Source organism: Rana temporaria, chromosome 2 (genome assembly GCF_905171775.1).
Source record: "Rana temporaria chromosome 2, aRanTem1.1, whole genome shotgun sequence".
NCBI lineage: Eukaryota > Metazoa > Chordata > Amphibia > Anura > Ranidae > Rana > Rana temporaria.
In genome coordinates, this window is record NC_053490.1 from 40,937,095 (window position 1) to 40,957,399 (window position 20,305).

A 20,305-nucleotide genomic window follows, 5' to 3' on the forward strand; every position below is an offset into this window, starting at 1 on the left:
CTCCGAATTCCTAGAGGTGAATGATGCGTATTGCATATAGTAGAAGTAAAGGAATGTCCACGACAGGTGCTCTTTGCTGTGCTCTTTATTACCCAGCCGGGTAAAAACAGTAAACTTATGGTGAGGAAAGTAAAGTTGAAGAAGAAGGGAGGCATGAGGATAGGGAAACAGTCCTGCTCCCAAGCGTCACTCTTTTTCTGCGCCACTCCTGCCGGAGTGAGTCTAGTGTACCCGGACCCTCCTCGGTGAGCCTCAGAAAGACACCTCTGCCACAGGCCCTCTCTGGATTAAATTCTTGGAGATATACCTCCTTAGATGAGTTACGCCTGGGTCTCCTTCAACTTGTCGCCCAGGTACCAAATGACAGGTGATCAGTCCCTCAGTGTCCGGCTACCTTGATCCCCGTGGTTTGTCCAGGCCCATTTGGACCGCCAGCCTCTCAATGGCGCTCCTCAGACTGACTCCCCACCGAACAGCAATACAGCTTGGGATCCTCAAAGGTGGGAACCCAGTCACTCACTGGGTCCCCATCGCTGTTCAGATGTTCCGGGCCAGCTAGTCCCAGGACCAGGAACACCGCGTGGCACGCACGCCCTGGGCCAGGTAGGCCATAACGCCGGTGCGCGATGATGTGGCCACCCTAAATGTGGGTGCCACACTGGATGAAGAAGACCCAGAACCAATGGCGTCTGCCTCATAAATACCCCTCCCCAGCATGCACAGCGAGGCCAAACCCTCCTGATTGGAACTACATTTCCCAGTATGCATTGCGGCACGCCCAGTAATTCACACCTCCTTGAAGTCTCTAACACGTAGAGAGCATCCTGCCACACAGATGTAGTTCCCGGGGGGGGGGGGGGGGGGGCATGTCACTGACCACCGCAGTAAAGCCTCCCGTCACGGTGGTCAGTAAAATCAGACAAGCAGGAAGTGAACAGAACAGAGAAGAAATAGAGCAACTTCTGAGCAAAAACGAACAATGAGGAAGTGAAAAGAGGAATGTCTGCAGGTAAAGGATGCTTATTATGAAAACATTTTTTTTCCTTTACAACCCCTTTAACAATCTGGATCAGAGTCTGACTAAACTCTGATATTTCCCTTAAATTTGACTAGCACCGGTGCCATAAAGTGCACAGGCACTACACTTACCAGGATCTTCTTTACATCAAAGTCCCCATCAGAATCTCACCTTACTTCAGAACCCCATCAGAGTCGCCGATTACATACGAGTTTTTCTCACAGAGTGCCCATTAGAGTCCTTGCTACATCAGGGTTCCCATCAGAGCCCCCCTTACATCAGAGTTCCTTTTACATCTGACCTCACATCAGCACCCCCCTTTACATTAGAGTCTTCTTTACATCAGACTCCACAATAGATGACCCCTTTAAATCAGAGCCCTCATTACATCAGGGCCCTAATCAGAATCCCCTTACATTTAAATTCCCTTTACATCAGTATTCACATCAGAGTCCACCCTTACATCAGCGTTCCAACTTACATCAGGGTCTTTATCAGGGTCCCAATCAGAGTACAACCTTACCTTACACACTTGCAACATGGCTGTAAAGCAGGCAGGGAGCATTGTTTTGCAGCAGGTCGGAGCTGGGAGGTGAAACAAGACTGGAAATTCTATCTTCCTGTAAATGCTGGGGTGGCGATGCTGGTGGTACGAACAACCAATAAAGGGGATGAGTACAGCACAGAAGGGAGGACCTGCATTGGAGACTGGGGTGGGGGAAGAAGTGGACCTCTACTGACTTGCAGTCAAAGCTGTGTTCAGGCACGTTGGACCCAAACTGAGGCTACACATCTGACCCTTGCTGCTAAAATCTTGTAGTGGGCTACATTTGGCCTGCAAGCCATAGTTTGGAGACCTCTGAAATACGTAGACACTACAGTCCAATCAAAATGAGCCATAGCTTTCCATGCTTGATAATAACTTTCTGTTTACTTCAATCAATCAAAAAAATGCCCACACCCAGTTCTGTTTTTTTTATAGACTGTGTCAGAATATCAAATTGATTGAATCATCAAATGATCACACTGATACTTGTGCCGGCACCAGAAGAGTAGCTTTCGTGAGAGGTTGTCACCAGCACTGGAGGGCATGGACAGCAATAAATATATCATGCCGCGTACAAACGACCGTTATTCATGTCATTAAAAAAACAAAGTTTTTCTCGACGCGATTCCTCTCAAGCCTGCCTTGCATACACACGATCGTTAAAAAAAATACTCAAGCAAAGCGCAGTGACGTACAACACGTACAACGGCACTATAAAGGGGAAGTTGCATTCGAATGGCGCCACCCTTTGGGCTGCTTTTGCTAATTTCCCTATTTCATAACTTGCTTCTGAGCATGCGTTTTTTTCCCCCTTCGTTAAAGCCTACACATGACCTTTTTTCACAACGTGAAATTGAAAAACAATGTGAAAAACAATAAGAAAAAATAGAGCATGTTCTAAATTTTTAACGCCCATTTTTCTCATCGAGAAAAATGCTCTGGAGCCTACACACGTCCGTTTTTCACGACCAATTTAAAAAATGGCCTTTTTTTCGTCATGAAAAGCGGTTGTGTGTATACGGCATTAAAGTTCTAACCCTTCTTTATACTACCAAATTTTTTTTTTTTCGTGTGTCCCCTGAAGAGATTCCCCATCACATAACTCACTGCGGAATCCCCAATAGGGACACATTTTCCTACTTTATGTAAAGCGAAAGAAACCGTTTTGGCATGTTGACTTGATTTAGTGCAGTCAAGCCATTCTCAACAAGGGTTCCATGAAACCCTAATGCCGCATACACACAATCGGATTTTCCGTCGGAAAAACCTTGGAATTCCGCTCAAGCTTGGCTTGCATACACACAGTCACACACAAGTTCTCTGAATTTTCGACCCTCAAGAACGTGGTGACATACAACACTACGACGAGCCGAGAAAATTAAATTCAATGCCTCGAGCATGCATCAAATTGTTTCCGAGCATGCGTTGGAATTTTGCGCATCGGAATTGCTACAGACGATCGGGTTTTCCAATAGGATTTTTTTTCTGTCGGAAAATTTGAGAACCAGCTCTCAATCTTTTGTTGGCAGAAATTCCGATAGCAAAAGAGCGTACACACGGTCAGAATTTCCATTCAAAAGCTCACATTGGACTTTTGCTGTCGGAATTTCCGATCGTGTGTACGGGGCATACGTTTCCACCTGAAGTTGTTGTGGGTTGCTTTACAAGCGAGCAATGACAGATTGATCTCCCACCTACAATGACCACAAATATAAGGAGGGGGCCCCAATGACATTCACTTCTACATTGATCACCAGCGCAAGAGGGACTTTTCTCTCTGAGACCTGAAAATGTTTTGAGGGTTTCTCAAGCGTAGAAAGGTTGAGAAAGGCTCATCTAGTACTTTTTTTTGCAGTGATAGCACACTGATAACAATCAAAGGAAACCTACTTTGTGTCAAAATGCAGCATTGCACAAAAACGCATTAGCACATACTGTATTGTAGCTCATAACACTTTTCTTACTCTTATTATTTCGACCATTTACTGTTTTACTATTACAAGGTTGGAGTGATCCAGTAATAGATGGCACTACATACACAAATCATACTAATAGGAAATATTCAATAAAATTTACTTTTGGATATTCTTTAAAAAAATATATACAATTTTATTATACTTCATCTTAAAAAAAAAAAAAATATTTAACAGCATATTAAAAAGCTCTGATACAATGATCATAGCTTCCTCTTAAATAGGGGAATCCCATTTATATATACCCAAATAGTTTACATTTAGACTGGAACAGCTTGATATCTTCTTATCATATGATGGAACTTAGACCATTAGATGCAGAATGAGGGCAGCCAAGCCATCAGGCACCATGGGGCAGGGGTAGGGACACATTATAAAGAGCAGCTAGGAGAAAGGAGAAAGCATAATAGAGAACAGGCAATCACACAACCATATTGGTAGTGGGACACTACATCTAGAGTGACAACATGTCCCGAATTGCCCGGGACAATCCCGCATTTTGCAGGTCTGTCCCGGGCACCTTCATTCCAGGACAATACAGTGTCCCTGAATGAAACTGACACAGCCACCCCCTGAACCAATCTAATGCCCCACAAAAAAAGGCCTCCACATCACCGTTTTACTCACTGACAGTATTTGTCCTGGCTAAGAATGCCTGGAAGAGCACAATCCCCACCCCCTGCTTGTGATTGGAGAAATCATAAAATCGGCGTGGGGGCGCGCCTGATTTAAATTGTACACTCCCCCTAGCCGCGGAATTTGAATTCCGCCGGGGGAGTTACGATCCGCCGGCGCAAGTTTGGAGGTAAGTGCTTTGTGAATACTGCACTAGCCTCGCAAAATTGCACCGGCGGATCGTAAATCACATAGATTACGCGGATCTAAAGATCCGCTAATCTATGTGAATCTAGCCCACACAGTTTAGGAGATATTCACTGTATTCGCATGTGTCTACGCCATAGGCACATGCGCACTGAAGAAACGGCTCACTTGAGCCATTTCTTCAGGAGCAGTGACGTCACCGCGGCTCAGGCCGATCACAGTGCCGGAGCCCGTGAACCGAGAAATAACTACGGAAGACATGTCACCAGTCACAGCGGTGTGCGGAGACTGCTGCAACAGCTTTGATCTAAGGTAAGTATTTCATAACGAGCTATGCGATGCATACTAGCCTTATGCCTTTGTCTTGCAGTTGTTTTTTTTGTGAGTTTACAAGCACTTTAACTGCTTGCCGACTAGCCGCCGTCATACTGCGGCAGGCCGACAAGATCCCGCGAACTGTCATAGCTGTACGTCGGTCCCTTTATGCAGGGGTGCCGATGCTCATGCCCAGCAGTCGCGATGACCGCCGGCCACGAGCGATCGCGGGCACGAGAGGCAGAACAGGGACGTGTGTGTGTGTAAACACACAAATCCCTGTTCTGTGAGGACAGACAGATTCTGAGTTCCTAATAGCTAGGAATCACGATCTGTCATTTCCTTTAGTCAGTCCCCTCCCCCTACAGTTAAAAACACACCTAGGGAACACAGTTAACCCCATTGATCGCCCCCTAGTGTTAACCCCTTCCCTGCCAGTGAAATTTTTACAGTAATCATTGCATTTTTATAGCACTAATCGCTGTATAAGTGTCAATGGTCCCAAAAATGTGTCAAAAGTGTCTGATGTGTCCGCCATAATGTCGCAGTCCCGATAACCAATTGCTGATCGCCGCTATTACTAGTAAAACAAATTATAATAATAAAAATGGCAAAAAACTATCCCCCATTTTGTAGATGCCTTGATTTCAATGGGCGGGAGCGGTGAGCGGGAGCTCCTTCACCGCTCCAAAGATGCGGCTAGCAGGACTTTTTTTCACGTCCTGCTAGCGCACTTCTCCAGTGTGAAAGCCCTCAGGCTTTCACACTGGAGGAACAGCAGCCGCTGTTTCAGGTAGGTTTGCAGGCGCTATTTTTAGCGCAATAGCGCCTGCAAACCGCCCCAGTGTGTCTTAGGATGAGCTCCGGCGTGTTCGCACCCCATGTGCACAGCCCGCCAGGAAGTCGGCGCTGCGCTAATCACAAGCAGTGAGACATTTTCCCGATGCGCGGCTGCAGAGATTGGCAAATGTCTCACTGCCTGTGATAGGCCCAGTGCCGACTTCCTGGTGGGGTTTGCGAACACGCCAGAGCTCATCTTTAATTGCAAGTTTATATTTTTAGCGCTGCACTTCTTATTTACATGAAAAATAGATGACACAGCCATTAAAGTAGAACAGTATAGGCAAAACTTTTTCTTTTCATTTTGGATAGAGTAAGGGAGAGGTTGTCAGTATATTTTGTATCTGTATCCCATTGGGAAGATTTCCCTTCACTTCCTGTCCCATAGCCAAAACAGGAAGTGAGAGGAAATCCCTGAAAATAAAAGCGGAGCTCCACCCAAAAGTGGGAGCTCCACTTATCTGCCCCCTGCCCTTCCGGTGCCACATTGGGCACCTTTTGGTGGGGGAAGGGGGTACCTGTTTTTGGCAGGTACCTGTCGCCACATCCGAGATATTTTGCAGTGGGGAGATCACTCAGAAGTTTGCCCCCTGCTCCTCCTTCCTCTACCGCTAGGCCATTCAGGAAATGCAGCGCACTTCGCGTATGCTCTGGCTGTGAAGCCGCAAGGCTTTCCTGCCAGTTTTCTTACAGGCAACGGTGACGGCAGCACCCGAGTGCCAATGGAAACAATGGATTCCAGGACAGCGAAGTGTCCTAATATTAAAAGTCAGCAGCTGCATTATGTGTAGTTGCTGACTTTTAATTTTCTGCTGGGGGGGACGGAACTTTGCTTTAAGAGAATCCCTTGGGGACTCCCAGTTCACCAGAACTAGCATCCCCCATTGGAATATATATTTATATTACTTTATTTGGGACAACCCAAAATTTGGGATTTTTCTTTTAATGATAACGGTAAACAGGACAAATAGAGAGGATAAATCTCCCTAACGGGGGCACAGACAGTAATAAAAGCCTGACAGCTGTTCTAATCCCTCTCCACGCTATAAAACCAGGGCAGTGGTTTCGTTATCCTGACTTCAGGATAACATCCCGGAGCGCGGCACTTGGTGGTGATGTGTCAGTCTGACACACCGCATCTCCGATCGTAGTATGGAGGCTATGATGGAGGCTCCTTGCCACGTGATCAGCTGTGACCAATCACAGCTGATCATTGCGTGAACCAGGAAGGGCTGGTAAACGTCTTTCCTCGGTTCACGCCATGCCATCAAACGCAGCCACTGTGCCATCAATTCGCACCACTGTGCCATGCCATCAAACGCAGCCACTGTGCTGTGCCATCAAACACAGCCACTGTGCCATCAATTGTCACCACTGTGCCCTTTAATTGTCACCGCTGAGCCCTTTAATTGTCGCCGCTGTGCCCATTGTCCCCACTGTGCCCATTGTCCCCACTGTGCCCATTGATGTCACTGACTGTGCCCTTCGTTGCCGCTGTGCCCTGTAAAGTGCCCCTTTTCCCCCCCGCCCCGGCACTTACCTTTACTGGAGTCAGCCATCCACGTCCCTCGATGTCTTCTACTGCCCTCGATGACTGACAGGCGTCTCAGCCAATCAGGTTACCGGTAGCCAGATACGGCCAACCTGATTGGCTGAGACGCCTGTCAGTCTTATACAAGGAGCGCATCCCTAGTGCGTTCCTTGTATAAGCTTCCGGGACCCGAGGGCTGTACTCGGAAAAGCCTATCAGAGCCAACGGCTCTGATAGGCACTTCCGTACAGCCAACCAGCTGCCGTTATTCATGAGCGCCGACCATCTGAATAGAACAGCGGCAGCGGCGATAATAACATAGATTTGTGCAATGCATAAATGAATCTATGTTATTAGACTCAGTGGTGGTGAGAGCCAGAGGGGGCGGCGCTTCAGCGCCCTCTATGGACGAACCGCCACTGGCATCCCCCATTGGAATATATATTTATATTACTTTATTTGGGACAACCCAAAATTTGGGATTTTTCTTTTAATGATAACGGTAAACAGGACAAATAGAGAGGATAAATCTCCCTAACGGGGGCACAGACAGTAATAAAAGCCTGACAGCTGTTCTAATCCCTCTCCACGCTATAAAACCAGGGCAGTGGTTTCGTTATCCTGACTTCAGGATAACATCCCGGAGCGCGGCACTTGGTGGTGATGTGTCAGTCTGACACACCGCATCTCCGATCGTAGTATGGAGGCTATGATGGAGGCTCCTTGCCACGTGATCAGCTGTGACCAATCACAGCTGATCATTGCGTGAACCAGGAAGGGCTGGTAAACGTCTTTCCTCGGTTCACGCCATGCCATCAAACGCAGCCACTGTGCCATCAATTCGCACCACTGTGCCATGCCATCAAACGCAGCCACTGTGCTGTGCCATCAAACACAGCCACTGTGCCATCAATTGTCACCACTGTGCCCTTTAATTGTCACCGCTGAGCCCTTTAATTGTCGCCGCTGTGCCCATTGTCCCCACTGTGCCCATTGTCCCCACTGTGCCCATTGATGTCACTGACTGTGCCCTTCGTTGCCGCTGTGCCCTGTAAAGTGCCCCTTTTCCCCCCCGCCCCGGCACTTACCTTTACTGGAGTCAGCCATCCACGTCCCTCGATGTCTTCTACTGCCCTCGATGACTGACAGGCGTCTCAGCCAATCAGGTTACCGGTAGCCAGATACGGCCAACCTGATTGGCTGAGACGCCTGTCAGTCTTATACAAGGAGCGCATCCCTAGTGCGTTCCTTGTATAAGCTTCCGGGACCCGAGGGCTGTACTCGGAAAAGCCTATCAGAGCCAACGGCTCTGATAGGCACTTCCGTACAGCCAACCAGCTGCCGTTATTCATGAGCGCCGACCATCTGAATAGAACAGCGGCAGCGGCGATAATAACATAGATTTGTGCAATGCATAAATGAATCTATGTTATTAGACTCAGTGGTGGTGAGAGCCAGAGGGGGCGGCGCTTCAGCGCCCTCTATGGACGAACCGCCACTGGCGTTGCCTATCAGTGCTGCATATCAGTGTAGCCTATCGGTGCCCATCAGCAGGGCTGCTGTTAGAAATCACGGGGGACCGTAAAGCCTACCTGGCAGGGCCCCCCCAATATATCAAGACCATATTTTCACAAAAAATACACTAAAATCATTATTGGCGGACACAAACAAAGCAAAAAACTTGTGTGAATTATCCCTTTTTTATTTGTTTTTTACATTTAAACAAAAATCTATTCACAGTGACAGGGGGCACACAGGGGGGGGATTCGAAGAGGGCAGAACAGGGAGGGGAATCAGTGATCAGTGTCAGAGAAGCAATTACAGGACTGATGCCATGTGTCTGTGTCTCTCCCTGCAGCAGCTGAAAGCCGGGAAGAGGGGGGAAAACTGTCTTTCAGCTGCCGCAGAGGGCCGCACAGGCCATCCTTCTGTAACTGCACTAATTCCCCCTGATGTTTGGGCTAGGGTGACCACATTTCCAAACTGCCATTCAGGGACACCCCCCCCCCCCCAAAAAAAAATACGTTTTTTTACTAATTTTTTTGCCAGTTTTGGGGGCAGGGGCGTATCATGAAATCAGCGGGCCCGTGACAGAGGGCTGGGTGACAGGGGACTGGGTGACAGAGGGCTGGGTGACAGAGTGACAGAGGACAGGGTGACAGAGGACTGGGTGACAGGGGACAGAGGGCTGGGTGACAGGGGACAGAGGGCTGGGTGACAGGGGACAGAGGGCTGGGTGACAGGGGACTGGGTGACAGGGGGCTGGGTGACAGGGGACTGGGTGACAGGGGACTGGGTGACAGGGGACTGGGTGACAGAGGAGTGGGTGACAGGGTGACGGAGGGCTGGGTGACAGGGGGCTGGGTGACAGGGGACTGGGTGACAGAGGGCTGGGTGGCAGAGGGCTGGGTGACAGAGGGACTGGGTGACAGAGTGACAGAGTGACTGGGTGACAGAGGGACTGGGTGACAGAGTAACTGGGTGACAGAGTGACTGGGTGACAGAGGGACTGGGTGACAGAGTGACTGGGTGACAGAGTGACTGGGTGACAGAGGGACTGGGTGACAGAGGGACTGGGTGACAGAGGGACTGGGTGACAGAGTGACTGGGTGACAGAGTGACTGGGTGACAAAGGGACTGGGTGACAGAGGGACTGGATGACAGAGTGACTGGGTGACAGAGTGACTGGGTGACAGAGGGACTGGGTGACAGAGGGACTGGGTGACAGAGGGACAGAGTGACTGGGTGACAGAGGGACTGGGTGACGGAGAGCTGGGTGACGGAGAGCTGGGTGACGGAGGGACAGAGTGACTGGGTGACAGAGGGACAGAGTGACTGGGTGACAGAGGGACAGAGTGACTGGGTGACAGAGTGACTGGGTGACAGAGTGACTGGGTGACAGAGGGACTGGGTGACAGAGGGACTGGGTGACAGAGGGACTGGGTGACAGAGGGACAGAGTGACAGAGGGACAGAGTGACTGGGTGACAGAGGGACAGAGTGACTGGGTGACAGAGGGACTGGGTGACGGAGGGACAGAGTGACTGGGTGACGGAGAGCTGGGTGACGGAGGGACAGAGTGACTGGGTGACAGAGGGACTGGGTGACGGAGGGACAGAGGGACTGGGTGACAGAGTGACTGGGTGACAGAGTGACTGGGTGACAGAGGGACTGGGTGACAGAGGGACTGGGTGACAGAGGGACTGGGTGACAGAGGGACAGAGTGACTGGGTGACAGAGGGACAGAGTGACTGGGTGACAGAGGGACAGAGTGACTGGGTGACAGAGGGACTGGGTGACAGAGGGACTGGGTGACAGAGGGACTGGGTGACAGAGGGACTGGGTGACAGAGGGACAGAGTGACAGAGGGACAGAGTGACTGGGTGACAGAGGGACAGAGTGACTGGGTGACAGAGTGACTGGGTGACAGAGGGACTGGGTGACAGAGTGACTGGGTGACAGAGGGACTGGGTGACAGAGGGACTGGGTGACAGAGGGACAGAGTGACTGGGTGACAGAGGGACAGAGTGACTGGGTGACAGAGGGACTGGGTGACAGAGTGACTGGGTGACAGAGGACTGGGTGACGGAGGGACAGAGTGACTGGGTGACAGAGGGACTGGGTGACGGAGAGCTGGGTGACGGAGAGCTGGGTGACGGAGGGACTGGGTGACAGAGGGACAGAGTGACTGGGTGACAGAGGGACAGAGTGACTGGGTGACAGAGGGACAGAGTGACTGGGTGACAGAGTGACTGGGTGACAGAGGGACTGGGTGACAGAGTGACTGGGTGACAGAGGGACAGAGTGACTGGGTGACAGAGTGACTGGGTGACAGAGGGACTGGGTGACAGAGTGACTGGGTGACAGAGGGACTGGGTGACAGAGGGACTGGGTGACAGAGGGACAGAGTGACTGGGTGACAGAGGGACTGGGTGACGGAGAGCTGGGTGACGGAGGGACTGGGTGACAGAGGGACAGAGTGACTGGGTGACAGAGGGACTGGGTGACAGAGGGACTGGGTGACGGAGAGCTGGGTGACGGAGGGACTGGGTGACAGAGGGACAGAGTGACTGGGTGACAGAGGGACAGAGTGACTGGGTGACAGAGGGACATAGTGACTGGGTGACAGAGTGACTGGGTGACAGAGGGACTGGGTGACAGAGTGACTGGGTGACAGAGGGACAGAGTGACTGGGTGACAGAGTGACTGGGTGACAGAGGGACTGGGTGACAGAGTGACTGGGTGACAGAGGGACTGGGTGACAGAGGGACTGGGTGACAGAGGGACAGAGTGACTGGGTGACAGAGGGACTGGGTGACGGAGAGCTGGGTGACGGAGGGACTGGGTGACAGAGGGACAGAGTGACTGGGTGACAGAGGGACTGGGTGACAGAGGGACTGGGTGACAGAGGGACTGGGTGACGGAGAGCTGGGTGACGGAGGGACTGGGTGACAGAGGGACAGAGTGACTGGGTGACAGAGGGACAGAGTGACTGGGTGACAGAGGGACAGAGTGACTGGGTGACAGAGTGACTGGGTGACAGAGGGACTGGGTGACAGAGTGACTGGGTGACAGAGGGACAGAGTGACTGGGTGACAGAGTGACTGGGTGACAGAGGGACTGGGTGACAGAGTGACTGGGTGACAGAGGGACTGGGTGACAGAGGGACTGGGTGACAGAGGGACAGAGTGACTGGGTGACAGAGGGACTGGGTGACGGAGAGCTGGGTGACGGAGGGACTGGGTGACAGAGGGACAGAGTGACTGGGTGACAGAGGGACTGGGTGACAGAGGGACTGGGTGACGGAGAGCTGGGTGACGGAGGGACTGGGTGACAGAGGGACAGAGTGACTGGGTGACAGAGGGACAGAGTGACTGGGTGACAGAGGGACTGGGTGACAGAGTGACTGGGTGACAGAGGGACTGGGTGACAGAGTGACTGGGTGACAGAGGGACTGGGTGACAGAGTGACTGGGTGACAGAGGGACTGGGTGACAGAGTGACTGGGTGACAGAGGACTGGGTAGAGAGATATTATACAGTCCAGATTACAATTTGCAGGGGCAGCAAAGGTGACAGAGAAAGGGGGGTGCACCATGCAACCCCCCCCCCCCCCCTCTCTCACTGTCACCTCTGCTGCCCCTGCAAATTGTAATCTGGACTGTATAATATCTCCCCCCATTGCATGGTCAACCCCCCCCCCCTCCCCTGCACCTACCTTTTCTGCCCCTGCTCCAAGGATGGCCGGCGCGGCGCAGCGGAAGTTGGGACTCGCGGGAGGTCGGGACTCAGGACGGACGGCGGATCGAGTCCAGCTGAGCAACCGAGGCCTGGAGGGGAGGAGGAGGAGGTCTTGGTCTGTGCCGCGGTACTGGTCGGTGACGGTGAGTGACTCACTGTCTCTGCCTGCCCTGTAACGATGCTGCTGCTCTCTCTGCAGCAAGAACCGCGGCTGGCCGTTGGAGGAGGAGGAGGTGGGGGTGGAGTCGGAGCCGCAGAGAGAGCGGGACACGGTGACGTCACTGGTTGCTACAAGCCAAGCGGGGCTTCCCTAGCAACCAGTGATTTAGAATCATTTAATTACAGCGACAGCAGCGGCAGTGAGTGTGGCAGGCAGTTGATTCCGGGACTCTCTATTGTCCCGGTTTGAAGGCTCCCGGGACACGGGACAAAAATGTATATTACGGGACGATCCCGGGCAAACCGGGACACGTGGTCACCCTAGTTTGGGCCCCCCTGTATGCCTGGGCCCCCTACAGGAGGGCTGGTGGTCCCCCCCCTATTAGCAGCCCCGCCTATCTGTGCCCATCAATTCTACATATCAATGCCACCTTATCACTGCTGCCTCATCAGTGCCCATCAGTGAAAGAGAAAACAACATTTTAGAACAAATGAAGAAAAACTTTTTTTTTCTTTTTTCTTCAAAAATGTTAGTCTTTTAGTTTGTTTAGCAAAAAATAAAAACCCCAGAGGTCATGGGCGTCCGCTCCATAGGGCAAGGGAGGGCGATTGCCCCCCCCTAGAAACCAGTGCCATGATCCTCGGGGAGAAAATCAGCAGGCAGGAAGCAAGGCGGCGGCACGGCAAATCCAATTAGAGCCGCTCTCTCTCTCTTCTAGCTCCAGCTGACAGAGAGGGGGAGGGGGCGATCGGGGGAGATGTACAGTACAGCCAGCCCACGGCTCTCCTCTCCCTGTCACAGCAACGCTGTCGAGTTCTCTGGTAAATGGAGCAGCGGCGCTGTGACAGGGAGAGGAGAGCCATGGGCTGGCTGTACTGTATATCTCCCCCGATCGCCCCCCTCCCCCTCTCTGTCAGCTGGAGCTAGAAGAGAGAGAGAGCGGCTCTAATTGGATTTGCCGTGCCGCCGCCTTGCTTCCTGCTTTCCTCGCCATGATTGGCCACAGCAGAGGGCCAATCGGAACACTCTGGGGACTGGGAGCATCATGGGAAATGTAGTCCCTTAAGAGTGGAGGCCCCAGCGTGTCCACAGACACCATGCTAAAGCCCCCAGCATGCAAGCACTCTGCTAGGGGGGGGTTACAAGAGGAGAAAATAAAAAACTGTGCTCATGCTGGGGGAAGCCAGAGAGAGAGCCACGCTGTACCCGCACCAACCAGAGAGCCGCACTGTACCCGCACCAACCAGAGAGCCGCGCTGTACCCGCACCAACCAGAGAGCCACGCTGTACCTGCACCAACCAGAGAGCCACGCTGTACCCGCACCAACCAGAGAGGCGCGCTGTACCCACACCAACCCAGAGAGCCACGCTGTACCCGCACCAACCAGAGAGCCGCGCTGTACCCACACCAACCCAGAGAGCCACGCTGTACCCGCACCAACCAGAGAGCAACGCTGTACATGCACCAACCAGAGAGCCGCGCTGTACCCGCACCAACCAGAGAGCAACGCTGTACATGCACCAACCAGAGAGCCGCGCTATACCCGCACCAACCCAGAGAGCCACGCTGTACCAATGACTAAGCCCCTCCCTTTCATGACATTGTCAAAAAGGGACCGAGCATGGATGACCTTAAAATGATGCCCCCCCCCCCCCCTGAAAAAAGTTCAGCGGAAGCCCATGCCAGAGGTGATCAAATACCACCAAAACAAAGCTCTATTTGTGGGAAGAAAATGATATAAATTTAGTTTGAGTATAGTGTTGTATGACCGCGCAATTGTCATTCAAATTGTGACCGTGCTGAAATCTGAAAATTGCACTGGGCATGACGGGGGGGGGGGGGGGTATGGATTATATTTGGAGAATAGGGATAATGTTTCATGTAATACAAGCACAGGGGGTAGCACGAGGAGTCAGAGTCCTCCTAATTTGTACCATATCCTTAATTCTTGGGCTGTACAGTTGAATATTACATAAAGCAGATTTCATACTTCCTCCGATTACAAAGTTCTCACATTCGTTTTTACTACAACAATGAGACGAGACTACGGGTGGAGCTGGTATAATGGGACATCATGATTTAGGTGTGCCTGGGGAAGCGTGATGCCCAAACACAACCCAGCCAGGACCATCAACAATGGGTGAAGGACTGATGAGCTGTGCCTGCCTAGTCCCCAGATGAGAAGTAGATGTCTATAAATGAACCTGATGTGCTCTCCTCTGTTCTTCTACCAAGACCAATGCCATGGATCCAGAATCTGAAAGGTAATGTTCCATTATGATAGTATATGGGCTTTTTTGTTCATACGGCTTCAAGTTAATTGTTTAATATTTAGTTTGTTGGTAAGTTTAGGATATAATATACCGTATATATACTCGAGTATAAGCCGACCCAAAAATAAGCCGAGGCACCTAATTTTACCACAACAAACTGTGAAAAATGTATTGACTCGAGTATAAGCCTAGGGGCCCGGATTCACGTAGAATGGCGTATCTTTGTGCGAGCGTAACGTATCCTATTTACGTTACGCCTCCGCAACTTTTACAGGCAAGTGCCGTATTCTCAAACGAAAGTTGTGGCGGCGTATCGTAAATAGGCCGGCGTAAGCCCGCCTAATTCAAATGTGGTAGATGTTGGCGTGTGTTATGTTAATTTTATGTGACCCCACGTAAATGACGCTTTTTACGAACGGCGCATGCGCCGTCCGTGAAAGTATCCCAGTGCGCATGCTCCAAATTAACCCGCAAGAAGCCAATGCTTTCGCGAACGAAGCCATATTCGCGAACGACTTACGCAAACAACGTAAAATTTTCAAAATTTGACGCGGGAACGACGTCCATACTTAACATTGGTACGCCTCATGTACGCCTCATATAGCGCATGGGGTAACTTTACGGCGGGAAAAGCCTAACGTAAACGGCGTATCTGTACTGCGTCGGCCGGGCGTATGTTCGTGAATTTGCGTATCTAGCTGATTTACATATTTCTAGGCGTAAATCAGCGTACACGCCCCTAGCGGCCAGCGTAAATATGCATTTAAGATACGATGGCGTAAGAGACTTACGCCGGTCGGATCTAATACAAATCTATGCGTAACTGATTCTAAGAATCAGGCGCATAGATACGACGGCTCGGACTCAGAGTTACGACGGCATATCTGGAGATACGCCGACATAACTCGTTTGAGAATCCGGGCCAGGGTGTCCATCTGCATACCTCACTGTGCCCATGCCTCACTGTGCCCATGCCTAGACTGATGTTTAACATGGGAGTCTATGGAAGGGGACCCTGGCTTTAAAAAATTGGTGCTCCCCAGCCCTAGATCCCCTAAACAACAAACTTTGCACACTTGTAGACGAGAAATGGGGCTACATGTGTGCCAAGTTCCGGGTCCAGGGGACTTATGACAGGCCGGTACCAGGTCCCCAAATTCACTGAAAATATTACTGTTTAACATAGGAGTCTATGGAAGGGGACCCCGGCTTTGAAAAATTGATGCTCCTCAGACCTAGGTCCTCTAAACAACAAACTTTGCACACTTGTAGACGAGAAATGGGGCTACATGTGTGCCAAGTTCCGGGTCCAGGAGACCTACGACCGGCCAGTACTAGGTCCACAAAATCACTGGAAAAATTACCGTTTAACATGGGAGTCTATGGAAGGGGATCCCAGCTTTGAAAAATTGGTGCTCCCCAGCCCAAGGTCTCCTAAACAACAAACTTTGCACACTTGTAGACGAGAAATGGGGCTACATGTGTGCCAAGTTCCGGGTCCAGGAGACCTACGACCGGCCAGTACTAGGTCCCCAAAATCACTGGAAAAATTACTGTTTAACATGGGAGTCTATAGAAGGGGTGCATGGGGTTTGAAAAATCGGTGCTCCCCGGCCATAGGTCCCTCAGACAACAAACTTTGCACACTTGTAGAGGAGGAAATGGGCCTACATGTTTTCCAAGTTCCGAGTCCAGAAGACCTACGACCGGCCAGTACCAGGTCCCCAAATTTACCGGAGAAATTACAGTTTAACATGGGAGTCTATGGAAGGGGTGCCCGGGTTTGAAAAATCGGTGCTCCCCGGCCAACAAACTTTGCACACTTGTAGAGGAAGAGTGGGACTATATGTGTGCCAAGTTTGGGGTACCGGGTCCCCAAAGTCCGGGAGATCAGGCACAAAAAGTTGACTCGAGTATAAGCCGAGGGGCGCATTTTCAGCACAAATAAATGTGCTGAGAAACTCGGCTTATACTAGAGTATATACGGTAACTATTTTGAGTGTTGTGTGTGTATCTATAGACACTCACCGACACTTTATTAGGTACACCTGTTCAATTGCTTGGTAACACAAATTGTTATTCCGCCAATCGCATGACAGAAACTCAGTACATTTAGGTGTGGATTTAGGTCTAGATGTGGTGAAGACGACTTTCTGAAGTTCAAACTGAGCATCACAATGGGGAAGAAAGGGGATTTAAGTGACTTTTAAAGTGGCATGGTTGTTGGTGCCAGACGGGCTGGTCTGAGGATTTCAAAAACTGCTGATCTACTGGGATTTTCACACACAACCATCTCTCGGGTTTACAGAGAATGGTCTGAAAAAGAGAAAATATCCAGTGAGCGGCAGTTGTGTGGACTAAAATGTCTAGTTGATGTCAGAGCAGAATGGGCATCGAGATGATAGAAAGGTAACTAACTCAAATAACTTGTTACACCCAAAGTATGCAGAATACCATCTCTGAATGTACAATACGGCGAACATTGAGGCTGGGTTCACGCTAGAGCAGGGATTTGCAATTATCGGACCTCCAGCTGTTTAGGAACTACAAGTCCCATGAGGCATAGCAAGACTCTGACAGCCACAAGCATGACACCCAGAGGCAGAGGCATGATGGGACATCATGTACGCCGTCGTAAGTCCGAATCTGAGCTGTCGTATCTATGCGCCTGATTCTTAAAATCAGTTACGCATAGATTTCTATTACATCCGATCAGCGTAAGTCTCTTACGCTGTCGGATCGTAACTGCATATTTACGCTGGCCGCTAGGGGTGTGTACGCTGATTTACGCTTAGAAATATGTAAATCAGCTAGATACGCGAATTCACGAAAGTACGCCCGTCAGACGCAGTACAGATACGCCGTTTACGTTAGGCTTTTCCCGGCGTAAAGTTGCCCCTGCTATATGAGGCGCAGCCAATGTTAAGTATGGCCGTCGTTCCCGCAACGAAATTTGAAAAATTTACGTAAGTCGTCCGTGAATGGGGCTGGACGTCATTTACGTACACGTCGAAACCAATACGCACACTGTGATATTCCACGGATGGCGCATGCGCTGTAAGTGCAAAACGTCAATCACGTCGGGTCACAGAACATTAACATAAAACACGCCCCCCTGTTCCACATTTGAATTAGGCGGGCTTACGCCGGCCGATTTACGCTACGCCGCCGCAACTTACGGAGCAAGTGCTTTGAGAATACTGCACTTGCTCGTCTAAGTTGCGGAGGCGTAACGTAAATCAGATACGTTACGCCCGCACAAAGATACGCGATCGGACGTGAATCTGGCCCATATACGTTACACAGGTTCTGGGGCAAATTTAAAGCAGATAAGTGACATTACTGTAATTACCACTTCAGCCACAGAACCTGTGTAATTAACCACTTCAGACCCAGAAGGATTTACCCAATCACCCCCCCCCCCCCCCCTTCCCTCCTGGCCAGGCCATTTTTTGCGATGCGGCACAGCGTCGCTTTAACTGACAATTGCGCGGTTGTGAGATGCTGGACCCAAACAACATTGATGTCATTTTTTCTCCACAAATAGAACTTCCCTTTGGCGGACCGCCGCAAATATCGCCAGATGTCCGCCTGTTCGGCGAACCGCGAACGAGCAAAGTTCGCAGCGAAACGACCGCCGGCCATCTCTAGTGATTGGGCCCAAAAGGCTTGTGTCCAAGAATGTCCTACTGTATGTGGCAAACTTGGTGGCAGTCACAGCCGTCATGTGCAGTGTAGATCCTCACACTTGTGGTCATGTATAAAGCCGCAGATTTCAGCTGTGTACGAGAAACCGCAGGAACAGGACGATAGACGTTGTATGTTCATTTATAGATAAGGTCGGTGGTTTTGTGGTTGCACTTTTTTTATTTATGAAGCTGTCTGTTGGGATGATCATCCAGATCAACAAAATGTAACCACTTCCATACCAGGCACTTACGCACCTTCCTGCCCAAGCCAATTTTCAGCTTTCAGCACTGTCGCACTTTGAACGACAATTGTGCGGTCGTGCTACACTGTACCCAAACCATTTTTTTTATCATTTTGTTCCCACAAATAGAGCTTTCTGTTGGTGGTATTTGATCACCTCTGCGATTTTTTATTTTTTTATTTTTTGCGGAACAACTAAAAAAAGACTGAAAATGAAAAAAAAATAAAGTTTTTATTTTTTCTGTTAATTTTTTTTGTAAATAAGTACGTTTTCTACTTTGATTACGGGCACCGATGAGGTGGCACTGATGGGCACCGATGAGGTGGCACTAATGGGCACCAATGAGGCGGCACTAATGGGCACTCATAGGCGGCACTAATGGGCACTCATAGGCGGCACTGATGGGCACTCATAGGCGACACTGATGGGCACTCATGGGTGGCACTGATTGGTACTTATGGGTGGCACAGATGGGCACTGATAGGTGGGCACTGGGCATGGATGGGCACTGAGAGGTGGCACTGATGGACACTGAGGGGTGGCACTGATGGACACTGAGGAGTGGCACTGATGGCATTGCTGGGCATCACTTGTGCCCATGTTGCCAGTCAGTGTCCATTTGTGGACACTGATTGGCATCTATTTTTATTTTTTTATTTTTTTACTGCCCTTCCCTGGTGGTCCAGTGTGGGCTTCCCTGGGGGTCCAGTGTGGCGATCCGAGGGGGGGCTGCGCTGATAAACAATCAGCGCGAACCCCCCCTGTCAGGAGAGCCGCCGGTCGGCTCTCCTCTACTCGTGTCTGTCAGACGCGAGTGAGGAAGAGCCATCAACGGCTCTTTCTGTTTACATCGTGATCAGCCGTGATTGGACACAGCTGATCACGTGGTAAAGAGCCTCCGCCGGAGGCTCTTTACCGAGATCGGAGCTGCAGGGTGTCAGACTGACACCCCACATCACCTATCGCCGCGCGCCCGTATGAAATCCTACAGGACGTCAATAGACGTCCAGTCAGGATTTCACAACCACTTCCCAGACGTCAATTGTCCATTGACCGGGCGGGAAGTGGTTAATAGACGATGTTTAGTGGGACCTTGACCACACACAGTACAATCCTAGACTACATGTAGAATGAGGTCCAACCCAAGTCTCCTCCTGGTCCATTCATAGCGGTGGGTTAGCATAGTGCACTCATGTAGGTTATGCCTCACATTAAAGAGGAACTGCAGTGTGCTCACATAATTTGCAATAAAAAACATCTTTACCGTTCTGAAGCTTCCCTCCAACCACTTTGCATATTATTTTATATATACTGTGATTCTGTACTTCCCAAATATGCTGCAGAAATCTCCATCCACAGAGTCTGGCTGCATCCATTTTAACTGTGGGCAGCTGAAGCTGCTATCTGTTTACGTCCTGGATTTACACAGACAGGGGCACACCTCCAGCTCTGCAGCTCTCATTGGCCCTCTCATGACTCATCCCCCCTCCTCCCTTCCTGGCAAATTCTCATGAGAGAGAGAGAGAGAGAGAGAGAGAGAGAGAGCTGTGCATGATGTCATAAACTTAGGCTAATGACCAGTAGAGCTGCGCGATTAAAGGTTAAGAATCGAAATTGCGATCTTTTCTGCTAGAAAATGACTTGGAACCCCCAAAC

General features: G+C 50.5%; 1 protein-coding gene across 2 annotated transcripts in view; it reads left to right on the forward strand.

Annotated features, from left to right (window-relative positions):
* LOC120928972 (N-acetylated-alpha-linked acidic dipeptidase 2-like) overlaps positions 1-20,305 on the forward strand; it is a 181,647-nt gene that overhangs the window by 14,809 nt on the left and 146,533 nt on the right. The window contains exon 1 of one of the 2 annotated variants that reach the window (XM_040340128.1): positions 14,574-14,709. The exons of the other annotated variant lie outside the window; for it this stretch is intronic. Within the exon in view, the coding sequence (XP_040196062.1) occupies positions 14,690-14,709 (20 nt within the window). The 5' untranslated portion in view covers positions 14,574-14,689. Of the gene's footprint in view, positions 1-14,573; positions 14,710-20,305 lie in introns of those variants that run through there. 2 annotated transcript variants of the gene reach the window in all.